Source organism: Heterodontus francisci, chromosome 29 (genome assembly GCF_036365525.1).
Source record: "Heterodontus francisci isolate sHetFra1 chromosome 29, sHetFra1.hap1, whole genome shotgun sequence".
NCBI classification, from domain to species: Eukaryota; Metazoa; Chordata; class Chondrichthyes; order Heterodontiformes; family Heterodontidae; genus Heterodontus; species Heterodontus francisci.
The window spans coordinates 40,673,692-40,692,513 of NC_090399.1; the positions used below are offsets into that span (position 1 = coordinate 40,673,692).

At 44.8% G+C, this 18,822-nt stretch overlaps 1 protein-coding gene across 1 annotated transcript; it reads right to left on the minus strand.

Annotated features, from left to right (window-relative positions):
- Window positions 1-620: 620 nt before the first annotated feature.
- LOC137345785 (probable G-protein coupled receptor 139) lies at window positions 621-16,653 on the minus strand. Its single transcript, XM_068009040.1, has 5 exons — window positions 16,566-16,653; window positions 15,846-15,945; window positions 14,324-14,356; window positions 4,912-4,964; window positions 621-1,531 (listed from the first exon to the last, which is right to left on the minus strand). Exons 1-5 carry the CDS (start codon window positions 16,651-16,653, stop codon window positions 621-623), a joined length of 1,185 nt encoding a protein of 394 aa, XP_067865141.1.
- Between the last annotated feature and the right edge of the window lie 2,169 nt (window positions 16,654-18,822).

Below are 18,822 nucleotides of genomic sequence, written 5' to 3' on the forward strand. Positions count from 1 at the left end.
CCTCCTCCAGGCCCTACACCCCTCCCTATCCCTGTAACCTCCTCCAGCTGTACACTCCTCTCGATCACTGTAACCTCCTGCAGCCCCGACAATCCTTCGAGATCTCTGTGATCCTCTAATTCTGGCATCTTCTGAATCCTCTAACGATCCCCACCAACACCACCGACTGACTTGGGGTGGGGGGGTGAGAGAGAAAGAGTCAGCAGTGGGGGAATGGAGGGAGACAGACTCAATAAAGTATTTCCAAAAATAAACCAAGTAATAACAATTAGCTGTCATGAGACGATTTCCAGCATGTGTGGCATTTTGCTTTTATAATAACAGGTTTTATTTTCTGAGCAGATGTGAGGAGCTGAAAATGGAAGCAGTGGAAGCTGAGGTGAGACTGTGGCTGCTGTTTCCCCTACTGTCCTTCAGGGGCGCTCTGAAACCATTCCTGCCCCCTTCTGTCTGCTCCTCCAAAGGTCACCTCTTGCCTGCCACTCCGCTGCTCTTTGGTATGTGGCTGCCACACCCGGCCTGTGTATTTCGGGTCATCCAGCTGAAGGTGACTTCTTTCCTATTGGGGATGAATATTCCATTCATGGACTGGAAAACTGGAACCCGCCTCTGGGCTGCTCTCAGTTGTTTTGTTTTTTCATTAATTGAATAATTGATGTAACCGGATATTTCACCGCACTCTTGACCTGCTCTCTGAACTTGGACTGAGTTGCCCCATAAATAAATGTGTTTGTGCAGCAACTTAAATTCAACAGCATCCATCCGACTTGTTGAAATATATATTCAGAATGGGTGTAATCCTTGTGTTCTGTTCCTGTAATGTTATAATAAAAGAATTCTATAACATACACCAACCACAGAAGTATGAAGTTGCCGGATATGGTGAAGAGTAAAATCACAGACTTCCTTCTGCTCTCCATCTCTGGGTCACTGCGATTCTCTCCCTTGCTCTGACCCCTCAGTCCCTTACGGACTCGACTGGTCACTAAAATGTGTCTGACTGTCAGAGCGTTGAACAACAGGATTAAAGCAAATGGGATCAATGGGGTTAAAACCATATCAAACCAGTCAAATCCCACCCATCCAGGCTCTGTATAATAGCTTGGCTTCATATAACAGCCCCACGGTACATTGTCGATTATCTCTGCAGGTTCATATGTCAAGTAGAAGGGAACATTTTTTAAACAGAGCAGAATGCAGGTTGTTGCGAGAACCACAGCCGCAGTTTTCTCGATGCAATATTTTGTTTTCAGCTTCTGGCAACAAATGGCCACAAATCGATCAAAGGTGAAAGTGACGGTGAACCAGACAGAACATTCTATGGCTGCAAAACTAAGGACACCAATAACACTACACACAGGGGTGATGTACAGGAAAGATCCCTGGAAATAATAAGAACTGATCTGCCACAGTATGATCTCAGTAATGATGACCAGTAGATCCGACGTTGCCATGGCCACCAGGTAGCGAGTGGTGCAGGTGGAGAGGCCGCACTTTCCCCGGGACAGGATCACAATCGCCAGTAAATTAACTGTAAGAGGGAGACTGGAAATTACTGATCAAACATTCTCTGTGTCTGACCCAGACAGTAAGGGCAGGATATTAGCACCAAAAACAGGGGGTTTGGGGGCAGGTCAGTGGTTAAAATTTAAAAATCTCAATTCCGACCCCAATTATGTCCTTCCTGTAATATGGTGACCAGAACTGCACGCAATACTCCAGATGTGACCTAACCAGCGTTTTATACAGTTCCAGCATTACATTCCTGCTTTTGTCTTCTATACCTCAGCCAATAAAGGAAAGCATTCCATATGCCTTCTTCACCACTCTATCTATCTGTCCTGCCACCTTCAGGGACCTGTGAACATGCACTCCAAGGTCTCTCACTTCTTCTGCCCCTCTCAATTTCCTCCCATTTATTGTGTATTCCCTCGCTTTATTTGCCCTCCGCAAATGCATTACATCACACTTCTCTGGATTGAATTCCATTAGCCACTTTTCTGCCCACGCAGCCAAACCATTTATATCACTCTGGAGTCTACAGCTATCTTCACTATCAAGTATTTGGCCAATTTTTATGTCATCAGCAAATTTCCCAATCATGCCTCCCACATTTTCGTTCAAATCATTAATATATACCACAAACAGCAAAGGACCCAGCACTGAGCCCTGTGTTACACCACTGGAAACAGCTTTCCATTCGCAAAATCATCTGTTGACTACTACCCTTTGTTTCCTGTCCCTGAGCCAATTCTGGATTTAACCTGCCACATTCCAATGTATCCCATGGGCTTTCATTTTACCTACCAGTCTGCCATGCGGGTCTTGTCAAATGCCTTACTAGAATCTATGTAGACCACATTCACTGCACTATCCACATCAATCATCCTTGTTAGATTTAGATTTAGAGATACAGCACTGAAACAGGCCCTTCGGCCCACCGAGTCTGTGCCGACCATTAACCACACATTTATACTAATCCTACACTAATCCCATATTCCTACCACATCCCCACCTGTCCCTATATTTCCCTACCACCTACCTATACTAGGGGCAATTTATAATGGCCAATTTACCTATCAACCTGCAAGTCTTTTGGCTGTGGGAGGAAACCGGAGTTCCCGGAGGAAACCCACGCAGACACAGGAAGAACTTGCAAACTCCACACAGGCAGTACCCAGAATTGAACCCGGGTCGCTGGAGCTGTGAGGCTGCGGTGCTAACCACTGCGCCACTGTGCCTCAAAAAACTCAATTTACTTGGTAAGACATGACCTACCCCTAACAACTCCATGCTGACTACCCCTAATTAATCCGTGCCTTTCTATGTGGTAGTTTATTATTTTTATTTATATATTTATTTAGAGATACAGCACTGAAACAGGCCCTTTGGCCCACCGAGTCTGTGCCAACCATCAACCACCCATTTATACTAATCCTATACTAATCCCACATTCCTACCACATCCCCACCTGTCCCTATATTTCCCTAACACTTACCTCTACTAGGGGCAATTTATAATGGCCAATTTACCTACCAACCTGCAAGTCTTTCGCTGTGGAAGGAAACCGGAGCACCCGGAGAAAACCCACGCAGACACAGGAAGAACTTGCAAACTCCACACAGGCAGTACCCAGAATTGAACCTGGGTCACCACCGAGGTCAGACTGACTGACCTACAATTATTTGGCTGATCCCTCGCACCCTTTTTAACAATGGTGCAAAGTGCACAGACCTCCAATCATCTGGTACCTCACCTGTATCTCGTGAGGATTTGAAGATGATCCTCAACGCATCCGTTATTTCCTCTCTGGATTCATTTAACAACCTGGGATGCAATCCATCCAGCCCTGGTGATTTAGCCACTTTCAAGGATGCCAGACCCTCTAGTACTTCCTCTCTCATTATGCTTCTCGTATCCAATATTTCACACTCCTCCTCTTCAACTACAATGTCTGCATCAATCTTCTCCTTTGTGAAGACAGAGACAAAAAACCCTTTAAGCACCCTGACCACATCTTCTGCATCCATGCATAGGTTCCCTTGTACATTTCTGATGGGCCCTAACCTTTCTTAATGTGCTGGTAATAGCTGCTCATAATTTTTCATGTCCTCTCTTTGCTTTTCTAATTTCCTTTTTTACTTCACCCCAGCACTTTCTATACTCCTCTCGGCTTTCGAAAGTATTGCAATTTTTTTGATTGTCATTAGCTTTCTTTTTCTGTTCTAATTTACCCTGTAAGCTTCTAGGTAACCAGGGGGCTTGAGATTCGACAGTACCCTCCATTATCTTTGTGGGGACATGCCGACACTGTGTCTGTAGTATCTCGCTTTTCAATGCCCCCCACAGGTTTGCCAGTGGTTTTCCTTGTATCCAGTCCACTTTCACCAGGTCACCTCTCAATTTCGTAAAATTTGCCTTCCCCCAATTTAGTACATTTAATCCTGTTCTGTCTTTGTCCTTTTCCGTTATTATGCGAAAACTAACTGTTTTATGGTCACTATCTCAAAAATTGTCACCCACTGTTACTTTCTCCACTTGCCCAGCTTCATTACCAAAGACTAAATCCAGAATTGTGTCCCCTCTCATTGGACTTGCTACATGCTGGCTCAAAAGGTTCTCTTGAACGAATTTGAAGAACTTTGTCCCCTCTGTGCCCTTCACACTGTTTGTATCCCAAAGACACGACAGACCCAGCAGAGGTGTTGGCACAGTGGTATACAGTCTGGAGGGAGTTGACCTGCGAGTCCTCAACATTGACTTGAAAGCCAATTAAGTCTCATGGCATCAGATCAAACATGGGCAAAGAAACCTGCTGCAGATTAACACCTACCGCCCCCTCTCAGTGATGAATCAGAGCTTCTCCATGTGGAACACCAATTGGAACAAGCATTGAGGGTTACAAAGGCACAAGAATGTACTCTGGATGTCTCTCTACAAGAGTTGCTTTGTAGCACCGCTTCTGACCGAGCTGGCTGAGTCCTAAAGGACATAACTGTTAGACTGTGTCTGTGGCAGGTGGTGACGGAACCAACAAGAGAAAAAAACATACTTGACCATATCCTCGGCAATCTGCCTGCTACAGATGCATCTGTCTATGACAGTATTGCGAGGAGTGACCACCGCACAGTCCTTCTGGAGATGAGGTCCCATCCTCACATTGAGGATACCCTAAATCGTGTTGTGTGGCACTACCACCATGCTAAATGGGATAGATTTTGAACCGATCTAGCAATGCAAAACTGGGCATCCATGAGGCACTGTGGGCTCTTAACAGCAGCAGCAGCATTGTACTCAACCACAATCTATACCCTCATGGCCAGGAATATCCCCCAACCTACCATTACCATCAAGCCGGGGAACCAACCCTGGTTCAATGAGAAGTGCAGGAGGGCATGCCAGGAGCAGCACCAGGCATACCTACTTGTGTGCCAAAAAGCAAAAGCAGCATGTAATATACAGAGCTAAGCGATCCCACAACCAACGGATCAGATCTTAGCTCTGCAGTCCTGCCACATCCAGTCATGAATGGTTGTGGACAATTAAACAACTAACAGAAGGAGGAGGTTCCATAAATATCCCCATCCTCAATGATGGGGGAGCCCAGCACATCAGTGCAAAAGACAAGGCTGAAGCATTGCTTCCATCTTCAGCCAGAAATGTCAAATTGATGATTTATCTCGGCCTCCTCCTGAGGTTCCCAGCATCACAGATGTCAGACTTCAGCCAATCTGATTCACTCCACTTGATATTAAGAAATGGCTGAAAGCACTCGATACGGCATAGGCTGTGGGTCCTGACAATATATCGGCAATAGCACTAAAGAGTCGTGCTCCAGAAATTGCCACGTCCGTAGCCAAGCTCTTCCAGTACAGCTACAACACTGGCATCTGCCCAGCAATGTGGAAAATTGCCCAGGTATGTCCTGTACACAAAAAGCAGGACAAATCCAACCCGGCCAATTACCACCCCATCAGTCTACTCTCGATCATCAGCAAAATGATTGAAGGGGTCGTCAATAGTGCTATCAAACAGCACTTGCTCAGCAATAACCTGCTCAGTTTGGGCTCCACCAAAGCCAATCAGCTCCTGACCACATCCCAGCCTTGGTCCAAACATTGATAAAGACTTGAACTCAAGAGGTGATGTGAGAGTGACTGCCATTGACATCAAGGCAGCATTTGACCGAGTGTAGCATCAAGGATTCTGAGCAAAATTGGAGTCAATGGGAATCGTGGAGCAAACTCTCCACATGTTGAAGTTATACCGAGCACAAAGGAAGATGGTTGTGGTTGTTGGAGGTCAATCGTCTCAGTCCCAAGACATTGTTGCAGGAGTTCCTCAGGGTAGTGTCCTCGACCCAGCCATCTTCAGCTGTTTCATCAATGACCTTTCCTCCATTGTAAGGTCAGAAATGGGGATGTTCACTGATAATTACACAGTGTTAACCACTATTCGTGACTCCTCAGATACTAAATCATCCCGTGTCCAGAGGCTGCAAGACCTGGACAATATCCAAGCTTGGCCTGATAAGTGGCAAGTAACATTCACTCTGCACAACTGCCAGGCAATGGCAATCTCAAACAAGAGAAAATCTAACCATCTCCCCTTAATGTTCAATGGCATTACCGTCAGTGAATCCCCCACTATCAACATCCTGGAGGTTACCATTGGCCACAAACTGAACTGGACCAGCCACATAAATGCTGTGGCTAAAAGAGCAGGACAGAGGCTGGGAATTCTCTGGCGAGTAGCTCACCTCCTGGCTCCACAATGCCTGTCCATCATCTACAAGACACAAGTCAGGAGAGTGATGGGATATTCTCCATTTACCTGGATGGACGCAGCTCTAGCAATCAAGAAGCTCAACACCATTAAGGAAAACGCAGCCCACTTATTTGGCACCCCATTAACAAACATACCCTCCCTCTACCACTGATGCACAGTGGCAGCAGTGTATATCATCTGCAAGATGCAATGCAGCAACTCATCAGTGCTCCTTCGCAACGCCTTCCAAACCTGCATTCACTACCACTTCAAAGGACAAAGGCAGAAAATGCATGGGAACACCACTATCTGTAAGTTCCTCTCCAAGTCACACACCATCCTGACTTGGAACGATATCATCGTTCCATCACTGCCGCTGGGTCAGAATCCTGGAGCTCCTTTCCTCACAGCACTGTGGGTGTACCTACCCCATAAGGACTGCAGCAGTTCAAGAAGGCAGCTCACCACCACCTTCTCAAGGGCAATTAGGGATGGGCAATAAATGCTGGCCTCGCCAGCGACGCCCACATCCCATGAATAATTAAAAAATAACCGTCCCCGTCCCTGCCTGGAACCAATTTCTAGGATAGGAGACCACTCCCCAGGGTTGAGGATCGAGAGACAAGCGATCTAGGATGTCACCTCTCTTTCCCCCTCCGGAGATGATGATTGGACACCCCCCAATATCAGGCATCTCCCCCTAAACACTGGGCTCAGCATTTGGACCACCCTGGCCCTGAGGCCTGCTCCAGAGCCCGCCCTGCCCGAACGGAAGACAAGCCTGTCAATCAGGCTGACTTCAGGGCGGGGAACCTGTCAAGGATAAATGAGGCAGTCTGTGGAGTTAAAACTCTGAAACTCCGCTCCCCACCTATGCCACTCACCCCTGTTAATATCCAGGAATAAACATTGGAGTAAAAACAAAATCCTGAAACTGCTGTAAATCTGATAAAAATAGGAGAATGTTGAAAACACTCAGCAGGTCAGGCAGCATCTGTGGAGAGAGAAACAGAGTTAATGTTTCAGGCTGACAGGCTTTCAGCAGAACTGGAAGATATTAGAGATTAACAGTTTTAAAACAATCATGTCCTCAGTGAAAAGTGGGGTATTGGGGGAGGAAAGAACAAAAGAGAAGGTCTGTGATCGGGTGGAGGGCAGGATTGATTCAATGATAACAGGGATGATGGTGCAAGGTGAATGGAACAATTAAAGAAACAGAGGATGGGTCCAGGGGAGGTGTAAATGGTTACAGCAGAATAAGAGAAGGAGAGGGGAGCATGGAAAATCTGGCAAAGAGGAGAAGGCTCCAGTGGCCCGGAAAAGTGATGGAGAATGGTGGGTAGACCCCAGGGGTGTGGAGCAGCCTGCCAGCTGTGAAACAAGAGGGGATCCTCACCCCAAGCAACACCCCACACCCCCTCCACTCCCAGTGACTCTGGTGCAGCCATCCTCCATTACCAGCACAGTCCGTCTGGGTGGGAGGAAGTATAATCAAGGTAGCTGTGGGAGTCAGTGGGATGATAGTAGATATTGGTGGACAGCCAATCCCCTGAAATGGAGAAGTCAAGGAAGGGAAGGGAAGTGTCAGAGACGGACCACGTGAAGACGAGGGACGGGCGGAAATTCGAAACAAAGTTGATGTAATTTTCTAGTTCAAGGTAAAAGAAGGAAACAACACCAGCACAGTCATCAAAGTATATGTGAAGGAGGGGAGCTGAGTCGGATTGGAACAAAGAATGGTCCACGTATCCTACACAAAGGCAGCATAGCTAGGACCCATACAGCTCCCATAGTGACAACATTAGAGTGTGGAATATCCCAATGTTTACACCCGAGGTCCACACACCTCGACTTTACAACAGGGTCCCTGCACAGGGATCAGGATCAGGAACCTGTGAAGGTTGTCATTCACAGAACAGAACCGGTGAGGAAGAGAGGAATTCCAGTGGGAATGGCGAGTGAATGAAAAAAATGAATAAATTCCAAATAGGGCCCTCGGAATGTCCCAGCAGGAGATGGTGGAGGGAAACTGGCCGGGAAACGGCCTCATGGTGTCTGTCAGACAAGATCCCATCCACTGTGAATTTAAGGAGAGCTCGGGTTTACTGGACTTTAGAGCAAAGAGGGACAGACCGACATGGACAGAAATGTAAATGGAATTCTGCAGCACAGGTCCGAGCTCAGAAGGAAGGAAGTCTCATGTGTTGTGGGACTGTCGGGGTCAGAATGACCCAGTGGATGAGGATTCAGAGCCTAAAGAAGGGAGTGAGATCTCTGAGGGGAGAAACTAAACTGTCAAATAATAGTGAATAAATTCAAGGAGAAACTTCAAAACAAAGTAGAAAGTGGGGAGATATTTGATAAAGTAATCAGAGAGAGAGAGCAAACTCTCTGGTTCAGAAGGATTACATCCACAAATACTAAAAAAGAAATATGAGATAGCAGAGGCACGATTACCTGTTCATTAATAATCATCAGAACATAGAACAAGTCCAAAAAACTACAGACCAGTTAGCATAATGTCAGTGATCGGAAAGATAATGGAATCTTTATTCAAAGAAGTAACAGAAAAACATCCAGAAACACTCAGCACATATTACAAAAGGAAGGTCATACTTGACCAACCTTATTGAATTCTTTGAATAATATCAGAAAGAACGGATAAGACTAATACAGATGATGTAATACATTTATTTTCTCAAGGTCTTCAATAAGGGACCACACAGCAGACTCATGACTAATTGCAGAGCTTGTGAAGTTCGGAAACAAGCAGCAGAATGGACAGTGAGCTGGCTACAGAAACAGAAAACAGGGAGTAGGGATTAAAGGTATTTCCTCAGATTGGCAGAAGGTGGGAAGTGGTCATGTGATCCACAAGGATCAGCACTGGGAACATTGTCGTTCACCATTTACAGAAACAATATGAACTCGGGAAGCAGAAGCAGAATTTGAAGATTTGTAGACAATCAGAGTTGAAAATAAAGTTAAGTACAGAGGAAGAATGAAACAAAATACCTGAAGAGATTATTAATAATAATTCGTTAACTTGCAAAATGGACGTTTAATTGGAAAATGAATTTCAGATGAGCTAAGTGTGAGGTGCTGAATTTTGGTTGTAAGAATAAAATTGCCTAATATTCCTCGGAATATGAGCCTCTGAATGGGGTCGAGAGGAAAAGGGGTTCAGGGAGACAGATCCACAAATCATTTAAAGCAGCAACACAGGTTAACAGGGCCATAAAAATACAAACAAAGCACTGGAGTTCATTTCTAGAGGAATGGAATTGAAAAAGAAAAGAGCTGATATTAAACTAATATAGAACCTTGGTAATACAACACTTAGCGTACTGTGTACAGTTCTGGTCTCCATATTACGAAAAGGATATTGATGCACTGGAGAAGGTGCAATTCTTTTAACCAGAATGATACCAGAACTGAGAGAAGTGTACTAGTTATTTCATTAACAGTTTACGAATTATATTATTTACTGCCCTCGGTCTGATCTCTGTATTGTGAAAACCCGATATGTCTGTTCCTCAGTTATAGTTGTCTCTCCTCACAGGGACACACCTCACTGAGCTAAGGGCAGAGATTGGTACAGGTTACATGTGTTGAGACTCTGAATCATAGATAAGAACTGATCCGTCAAACCATAATCAGTTACAGAAGTGGACGATTCAATAAACACAGCCCAATATTCATCCTGTGTAATAGATAGATAATAAAGTTCACCATTCATGACCACAGATTCTCAGGACCATGTTGGGGGAAGGGGATTAATTATCACTCAGTAACTTCTGTATTTATTGTGTTACAAGGGTTTTATTTTTGTATTAAAAACTTATAATTCTGTGTGTTTTAAAAATTGAAAAAGGATTTTCAGTGGACAAGGACACCTGCAAATAGCTGAAAGTTTTGGATGTTGACTTTATATAAAAGAATAGGAAAGCAAGCAGTTTGAAGGAAGCCAGCCAGTGGTTTTTACCTCCTCAGAGCAACACTGTGAATGACAGGGGAGATACTGTGTCTGGTCATGTGATCAGCTCAGGAAGGTTTACTTTAATTTTGGACCCTTTTAAAAACCAATCAATTGGACAAAGAGCAGGCATTTTGTAATTTGTTTTTTGACCTGCCTGGAGATCAAACTGGAAGACCCAGAAAAAACCTCTCTCTGTAAAGGAGACTTGCATCTCTTGAAAAGAAACCCTGTATTTGAAAGGTCGCAGATTCCTCTTGCTTCCCGACTCCGAAGAATTCCCGCATCCAGTGTGGTTCCTGTTTTCCTCTGTGTTTTGGGAAATCCTGGAATCTGAAGAAAGCTTCGACTGCTATACTGCTGCTGAGAGTCCGAAGCAGACTTGTTGCTACAACCCTGCTGAAATACCTATCTGCCACTGCCTTTAGCTGAATTGACTTGAATGCCTACCCAACGCAGACTGTTCATCAACCTCGCCTGGAGAGACTTCGTATCACATCCGACTATTTGACTCTGGTACACATCACCCAACCGAAGAATTTCTTCCAGAACATGACAAACTGACTTAAATTATTATTCCTTCTATTCCTCTAAAACAATTGCAAACCCAACATTCTTTCTCCCCAGTTAACCAGTTTATCTTTTTAAAAGTATGCCTGTGTGCATGAGAGCTTAGGAAATAAGGAGATTTTCATATATATAGATTTATCTCATTAGTGGTTAAGACTTTTTTTCCAATTACTTGTTAATATTGTCCTTTAAAGAAACTTGGTTGATGAGCTTTATTCTGGGGGAGAAATAGAGAATCTAATTGCCTATTCTTCGGTAGGTGGGAACATTTATTGATCTGGTGTGACCCGTGGAGAAGTGGGACTGAATTAACAGTGCATTTCTCCCACCTCGGTCATAACAATAGCAACTCAGAGTAAGAAACATCATGATACAGAGGATGAGAATGCTGTAATGCTATTTAAACATCAGTAACAAGTTAACGTGTTGCTGTTGGAGCAGTTCAAAAGGAGACAGAACAATATCAATACATGTCAGTTTAGACACTAATTACCAAACATCAGCAAAAACACTTTGCAATCAATTATATTGTTAAAACACAGAGGTAGCTTCATGGAATGAAGAGAACAGATACCTGAAACAATGATTTCAAAATAGAACTGGGTTGTACAACTGTACTCAATACAATTCCACAGTGACAGATTCTCCCAGTAATACATGCCCACTGGGATCAGGTGTTCCACTCCAGTTAGTGACCCACACTCATTTTAATTGGACACTGACTGATGCTCCCACTAATACCTTCACTCAGAGAGTTACCTTCACTGAGGTCTAATTCTGCATTACACGATATTCCACTAAATGCAATCACTTGATAATTCAGAGAGCCTGTCAGTTACCTACAGAGATTTATTATCAGCTGATACAATAGAATAAAACTGCAGAGATAATTCAGGATATTTGATGTCAGGAAATGATAACACTGATCGGGTGTCTTTACAACAGTGACCACGAAATCAGCATTTAACATGATCAGTCACAGAGCAAAACCAGAGACCAGCTCACACACAGATTTACACAACTTCAATGGTTATAGTCACTTACCAGGAACACCAATGACAGCCAGGATTGGGTAATATATTTTCAAGATACTGTCAATTGGTTGATCCATTTTCTGTGTGGTGAAGTGTCCCTTCGTGCTGCAGACATTCTCTCTGTATTAAACTCTGAGGTGACACATTGCCAGAGCCTGTAATTTATACCCTGTGGGATCTCCCCGGGGATATAGAGGTTGTAACATTGCTCAAACGGTTTTTAAAATTGAACAAACAGGTTACGACATCGAGTTCAGTCTGTGTTGTGATAGAATATATTTATTTCTGAGATTGAACTGGAAAACTCAAAAGACTGGACAATTCTGATCATATTAATTAACTAATGAAAATTGGAAGCTGTATTCTCCCAGCAATGAGGTTGTTCTTTCAAACACCATCAGTCCCATCTCGAGATCTCATGTTGTTTCAGTGATGTCCTTCACTCGACTGTGGTTTGGGTGGTGAAGAGCAGATTGTGGCCATCGTCCATCTGGGCCTTGAGCTGCAGGCTTTCATTGTAAAGCACAGAGAACTGGGACAGCAGGCAGTGAAACTCTGGGGAGTCCTTCACCATCTTACTGGCAAGAGTCTTCAGCTGTTCCTGGGGAGGGGAGAGTGGGGAGGAGACACAGGACAAGGACAGGGTTAACCAGAGACAGAGATTCACTACCCACACCATGTCTGACCAATCAGAGTAAACACAGGAACAGGAGGAGGCCATTCAGCCCCTTTGAGCCTGTGATAATGGGACAGGAGGAAGCCATTCAGCCCATCAAGCCTGTCACACAGTGTTAGGAAATCCTTTAAAACACAATTATACAATTCCTCATGATTCAGGATCTCGAGTGTGTTGTCCAAAAGCAAGTTTATTATTCAGACACCAATACTAAATACACGATCAGCACTAATAAATATTATGGTTAGACAATAGATTCAAACAACCTGTTTCTTGCAAATCCAGGGTGATGAAACTTGTAGACGTTGTCCCTCCAGCTGTCCTGTGTGTTCTCCTGATGTTTTCCCTCCAGCTGTCCTGTGTGTTCTCCTGATGTTGTCCCTCCAGTTGTCCTGTGTGTTCTCCTGATTTTGTCCCTCCAGCTGTCCTGTGTGTTCTCCTGATGTTGTCCCTCCAGTTGTCCTGTGTGTTCTCCCGATGTTGTCCCTCCAGCTGTCCTGTGTGTTCTCCTGATGTTGTCCCTCCGGCTGTCCTGTGTGTTCTCCTGATGTTGTTCCTCCAGCTGTCCTGTGTGTTCTCCTGATGTTGTTCCTCCAGCTGTCCTGTGTGTTCTCCTGATGTTGTCCTTCCAGCTGTCCTGTGTGTTCTCCTGATGTTGTTCCTCCAGCTGTCCTGTGTGTTCTCCCGATGTTGCCCCGCCAGCTGTCCTGTGTGTTCTCCCGATGTTGCCCCTCCAGCTGTCCTGTGTGTTCTCCCGATGTTGCCCCTCCAGCTGTCCTGTGTGTTCTCCTGATGTTGTCCCTCCGGCTGTCCTGTGTGTTCTCCCGATGTTGCCCCTCCAGCTGTCCTGTGTGTTCTCCCGATGTTGCCCCTCCAGCTGTCCTGTCTGTTCTCCCGATGTTGTCCCTCCAGCTGTCCTGTGTGTTCTCCTGATGTTGTTCCTCCAGCTGTCCTGTGTGTTCTCCCGATGTTGCCCCTCCAGCTGTCCTGTGTGTTCTCCCCATGTTGTCCCTCCAGCTGTCCTGTGTGTTCACCTGATGTTGTCCCTCCAGCTGTCCTGTGTGTTCACCTGATGTTGTCCCTCCAGCTGTCCTTTGTGTTCTCCCGATGTTGTCCCTCCAGCTGTCCGGATTGTTCTCCCGATATTGTCCCTCCAGCTCTCCTTTGTGTTCTCCTGATGCTGTTCCTCCAGCTGTGCTGTGTGTTCTCCCTCTAGGAAAGGACTGTCTCCTGATATTTCTGTATCTTTCCTTTGTGAGTTCTATCACATGATGCTCAGAATGTGTATTGAACTGAGTTCCTACTCACTCAACCTTCAGACTTGCATAATGGCTGTCTTGATGTCTTAACTTTTGATCAGTTAATTTTACAAAAGGACCAGGATGCCCCAAACAATCCCAAATAGTTAAGTGATACTGCTTAGGTGCTTCCATTGTTCTGGCTAATATCCAATACTCGCACCTTGACATGGGATGTAGCCAACATGTCTGCTGTAGTTGCTACTTGCATTGTTCTGACTAATCTCTGTTAACACAAATCCAAATTCTGATAATCAGATTCACTTTAGACTCAGGCAAATTCTAACATCTTCCCTCATGAACCTTAGTTTTTAAACACTGGTTCATATATTTTGCGTACATCTCGCAGCCTGATCACCTCGAGTCAACAAACTTACAAATTACACAGCACCAACTTGTCTACAAATAATTTTACAGACTCTACTAATTGTGTCTGAGCTTTGTATACTCATGGGGAGCCTCTAAAAGGCCGCCATTAGTAAGCAAGGCTTTCCGGACTTACAGCTGTTCCTCCAACCGCTGACGCACGCTATATCTATGTGTCCAAGCAATAATGACAGTCATGGTCAACACATCTGGAATAACTAAGAAAACATAAGATTAATTAATCTTATTGACTTGATTGACTTTTTTGAGGAAGTAACAAAGAGGATTGATGAAGGTAGGGCAGAGGATGTGGTCTACATGGATTTACGCAAGGCATTTGACACGGTCCCACATGGCAGTGGTCAAAAAAATAAAAGCCCATGGGATATAGGGACATGTGGCAGGTTGGATCCAAAATTGACTCAGTGACAGGGAACAAAGGGTAGTAGTCGACGGATGTTTTACGAATGGAAGGTGGTTTCCAGTCGTGTTCCACAGGGCTCAGTGTGGGTCTCTTGCTGTTTGGGGTATATATTAATGATTTGGATTTAAATGTGGGAGGCATGATTCAGAAATTTGCTGATGACACAAAAATTGTCCGTGTAGCTGATAGTGAAGTGGATAGCTGTAGATTCCAAAAAGATATCAATGATTTGGTTGAGTGGGCGGAAAAGTGGCAAATGGAATTCAATTCAGAGAAGTGTGAGGCAAAGCATTTCGGGAAGAAGTGAGGGAATAAACGGGAGGATATTGAGAAGGGTAGAAAAAATGAGAGAACTGGGAGTGCATGTTCACATGTCATTGAAGGTGGCAGGACAGGTAGATAGAGTGGTGAAGATGGAATATGGAATACTTTCTTTTCTTAGCCGAATTATAGAATACAAAAGCCGGGATGTAATGCTGGAACTGTATAAAACTCTGGTTCGGCCACAGCTGGATTATTGCGTACAGTTCTGGTCACCACATTACAGGAAGCACATAATTGCTGTGGCGAGAGTAGAAAGGAGATTTATGAGAATGTTGCCAGGACTTGAAAATTGCAGATATGAAGAAAGATTGGATAGGCTTGGGTTGTTTTCCTTAGAACAATTGAGTTGAACAAAATTAAGAGGGGTCTAGATAGAGTAGAAAGGAAGGACCCATTTCGCCCAGTGGAGAGGTCAATTACCGGGGAGCACAGATTTAAGGTGATTGGTAGAAGGATTAGAGGGGACATGAGGAAAAACCTTTTCACCCTGAGGGTGGTGGGTGTCTGGAATTAACTTCCAGGAACAGTGGTGGAGGCAGAAACCCTCAATTACTTGAAAAGGTACCTGGACATGCACCTGAAGTGCTGTAACCTGCAAGGCTGTGGACCAGGTGCTGGAAGGTGGGATTAGATTGAACGGCTAGTTTTTTGGCTGGTGCAGACACAATGGGCTCAATGGTCTCCTTCTACACCATAATTCTTCTATGGTTCTATGACTCTAAAGCATACGAGTCCAGACGGATTGACATTATATATCATTTCCCACCATTTGTGGTTTTGGTTCCTTTCTCGATATCTTTATTATCCTGCTGAATACGAACCAAATGTTCTTGTGAGGTAGTTGCACGTTGAAGGATTGACTTCAAACGAAGTGAAAGTGGGGAATCAGGTGACCAAAGTGGACACTGACCTTAGGGCTTCCTCCTGAAGGGGCAGCTCCAACTGCATTTCTGTTATATTGTGCAGGTGAACTGGAAATAACAGATTTCCTCCGACTTTGACCGGTTCAACTGGGGAGAGGCAGAACATGAGGGTATTAAAGCGGCAGAGGGTTTCCCCGTGGTGTAGGTGTGAGGCACTGGTTGTAACACAGTACCTTCCCCTGTCCACATAGGCAGTTCTATCGGCGTATGGTGACTGTGCAGTTTGGAGAATGATCATTCAGTGTGAACCCACACGTTGGTGTAGTATGCTGGTACACTTCACACCTACAGAACCTCTCGTTTCCAATTTGTCAGCAACACTCCAAGTCTGAGACTCACCACGTGTTCATTTTAATAATCAACCATCAAGGATGGTCCTGAAATTCCTTAAAGATAATATCATCAATGGAATGTTCAACGATTATTATGGATTCTAGCTTATACAACTGCACAGTAGGTGCTGCAGAGTTCACGATGATCGGGACTGCCAATATCACTGGAACCAGGCCGTTACTACACTGAGAGTGAGCTCGAGGGGTGAAGAAGGCCAGGCCGCACCGTCTGGTGTGTTTATATTCTTCCGTCTTATTGGTCCCAAGCCAGGTGGCCAAGTGGTGATTCTTGACAAGGGCAGAAATCTGATTAGATTCGAGGTCAGACAATCCTTTTTGTAGTAAAGGTAAGCACAAAGTTTCCATACACACTACAGGTGACTGCTTTGGTGACGTTCTGCTGTGTGTACTCTTCATTGTTTTCCCCAATAATCTCATCGACCTTATCCGAGAGAGACTGCATGGCCACTACTATCTCTCAGGTGGACAACAGGGTTTTACCTTGTTCATGGATTAGATCCCACTTTGGTCATTTAATTTGGTTAAAAGCCCCTTCAGTTGCCTCCACATGACTTCATCATGTTCCCACATAGACTCGACATCTATATGATTCAGGCCGGCCACACCGGCGGTGGCTCCTATCCCCACCCATTCGGCTAAACCTCGTTTGTGTTGGGTCTTCAACCCTTCACCCATGTCTGAGTCAGGGCTCCTCCAATCTGTCCTGTGGTTCCTCACCTGCACCTCACCGACCACTTCATTTAACATGAGGTGAAACAAGTTCAGGTAGTTACTGTGACACAATCCGTCAGGCATATGCAGAGAGGTTAAATTAAAAACAACCAGAACAATTTCAAAGCACACATCATTGTAGAGCAAATTGCCTGATTTCATCACTTCTAATCCATTTGTTTGTGGATTAGGGAGTAACATGGGACAAGGGGGAGCCGGACTTCCGGCAGTGATTTGACCTGGTTTCCCAATGGTCTCTAACCTCACCTGAGAGCTGACATAGGCACTGTCATCACCCGGTTCACAACGGACGTTACCATTGTGTCTATTCCAGAACTGGGACCAGTTTAATGTTTGAATTAGTACCAGGTGTTACGATCAGGTGAGAAAGGTGTCTACAGCTCTTTTACTGTCTCCACGTGGTCTTATTGTAACAGGGTTTAATTTAAAATCACTTTGTTTGGAGCTCTCCCTTTGTGAATCGTTGTTCACAGCTTTCCAATTAAAAGACAAAAAATAAGCACACCAGGTTTTCTTCAAGTTTAAAGAAGAAAAGTGAAATTTATTAAACCTTAAACTTAAACTCTAATACAGTTAACGCCTACAGATATATGACGTGCCGTGCTAGCATGCAGAAGCGATACACACATGCAAATAATGACAGAGAAGAGCAGAAGAAAAATAAAATGGAGAGGTTTGAGGCATGCTCTAAAAGGGGGTTTCTTGTAATCAAGAGTCCTTGATTGTAGACAGCTCTTACTTTTCGTTGGGGGCCAGTATTCTTATTAAACCTTGTTCACAATAGGAAACTTTTCTCTCTTGGGGTTCATGTGCCTTCAATGGTCCAGAAGATGGTGAGAGTGAGATGAGAGCAGATGGGAGAGAGGTGTTCTCAGTCTAGGAGCTAACAGTCTCCTGATTTCAAATTCCTTGTTGGAAATTCAAATTCAAAAATCTCCAGCAGTCAGCCAGCCATGTGACCAAACCGGTCTGACTATACTTGTTTGTGTATTCAGCCATCTTAGCAGTTGACCTGGAATGCTCGCCTTTCCACCTTCAATGTCTGGTAATCAAAAGTCCATTGTGGAATAAATTGGATCAGGGACTAGCCCCTTTGTCCTTTGAAGTACAATCTGTGGACCTGCTAATGTCTCTCTCCAGCCAACGTCTCCAATTGTTTTTTGAAAACAAGTTCTTTCTTCACCATCAGCAGTTTAACATCAATGTTCATGTAGTGAAATTAATTTTCCTCATTCATGGCAGGTGGACAGCTTGTCTGGCACAGCCATTCTTTCCATCCGATTATCCGGATATTTTCTCCATATAGAGCACCACGACATCCCCTATAGGGGGGGAAAATTGGTTTGAAACCACCATAACCGGATACCCACTGCTGTTCCTTTGACGTGAAAAATTTATTTTACCCGAATCCCATTCCCTTTCTCCACAGATACACCAATAGTTCGATTGCCATCCAGCAGCTATTCCATATAACCAGGACTTGTCACCTCCCAGCGGCAGTTCCACCATCAACTCAGCCGTTCCTCGATATCTCTCACCCTTTCTTCTTCTCTGGTCAGATTGTATTTATATTGTTCATCTTGAGGGTCACTCCGGCACCAACCCTTAATCACTGCTGAGCGGCACATATGAAGCAGGCTGAATTCGATTATCACACACATACGGCGGCAGTGAGAGGAGCCGGGATATAAAAGGAGCGGAGAGCGAGGCCTGACACCAGAAGCAGCAGCGGTGAGAGGAGCCGGGATATAAAAGGAGCGGAGAGCGAGGCCTGACACCAGAAGCAGCAGCGGTGAGCGGAGCCGGGATATAAAAGGAGCGGAGAGCGAGGCCCGACACCAGAAGCAGCGCGGCAGTGAGAGGAGCCAGGGTATAAAAG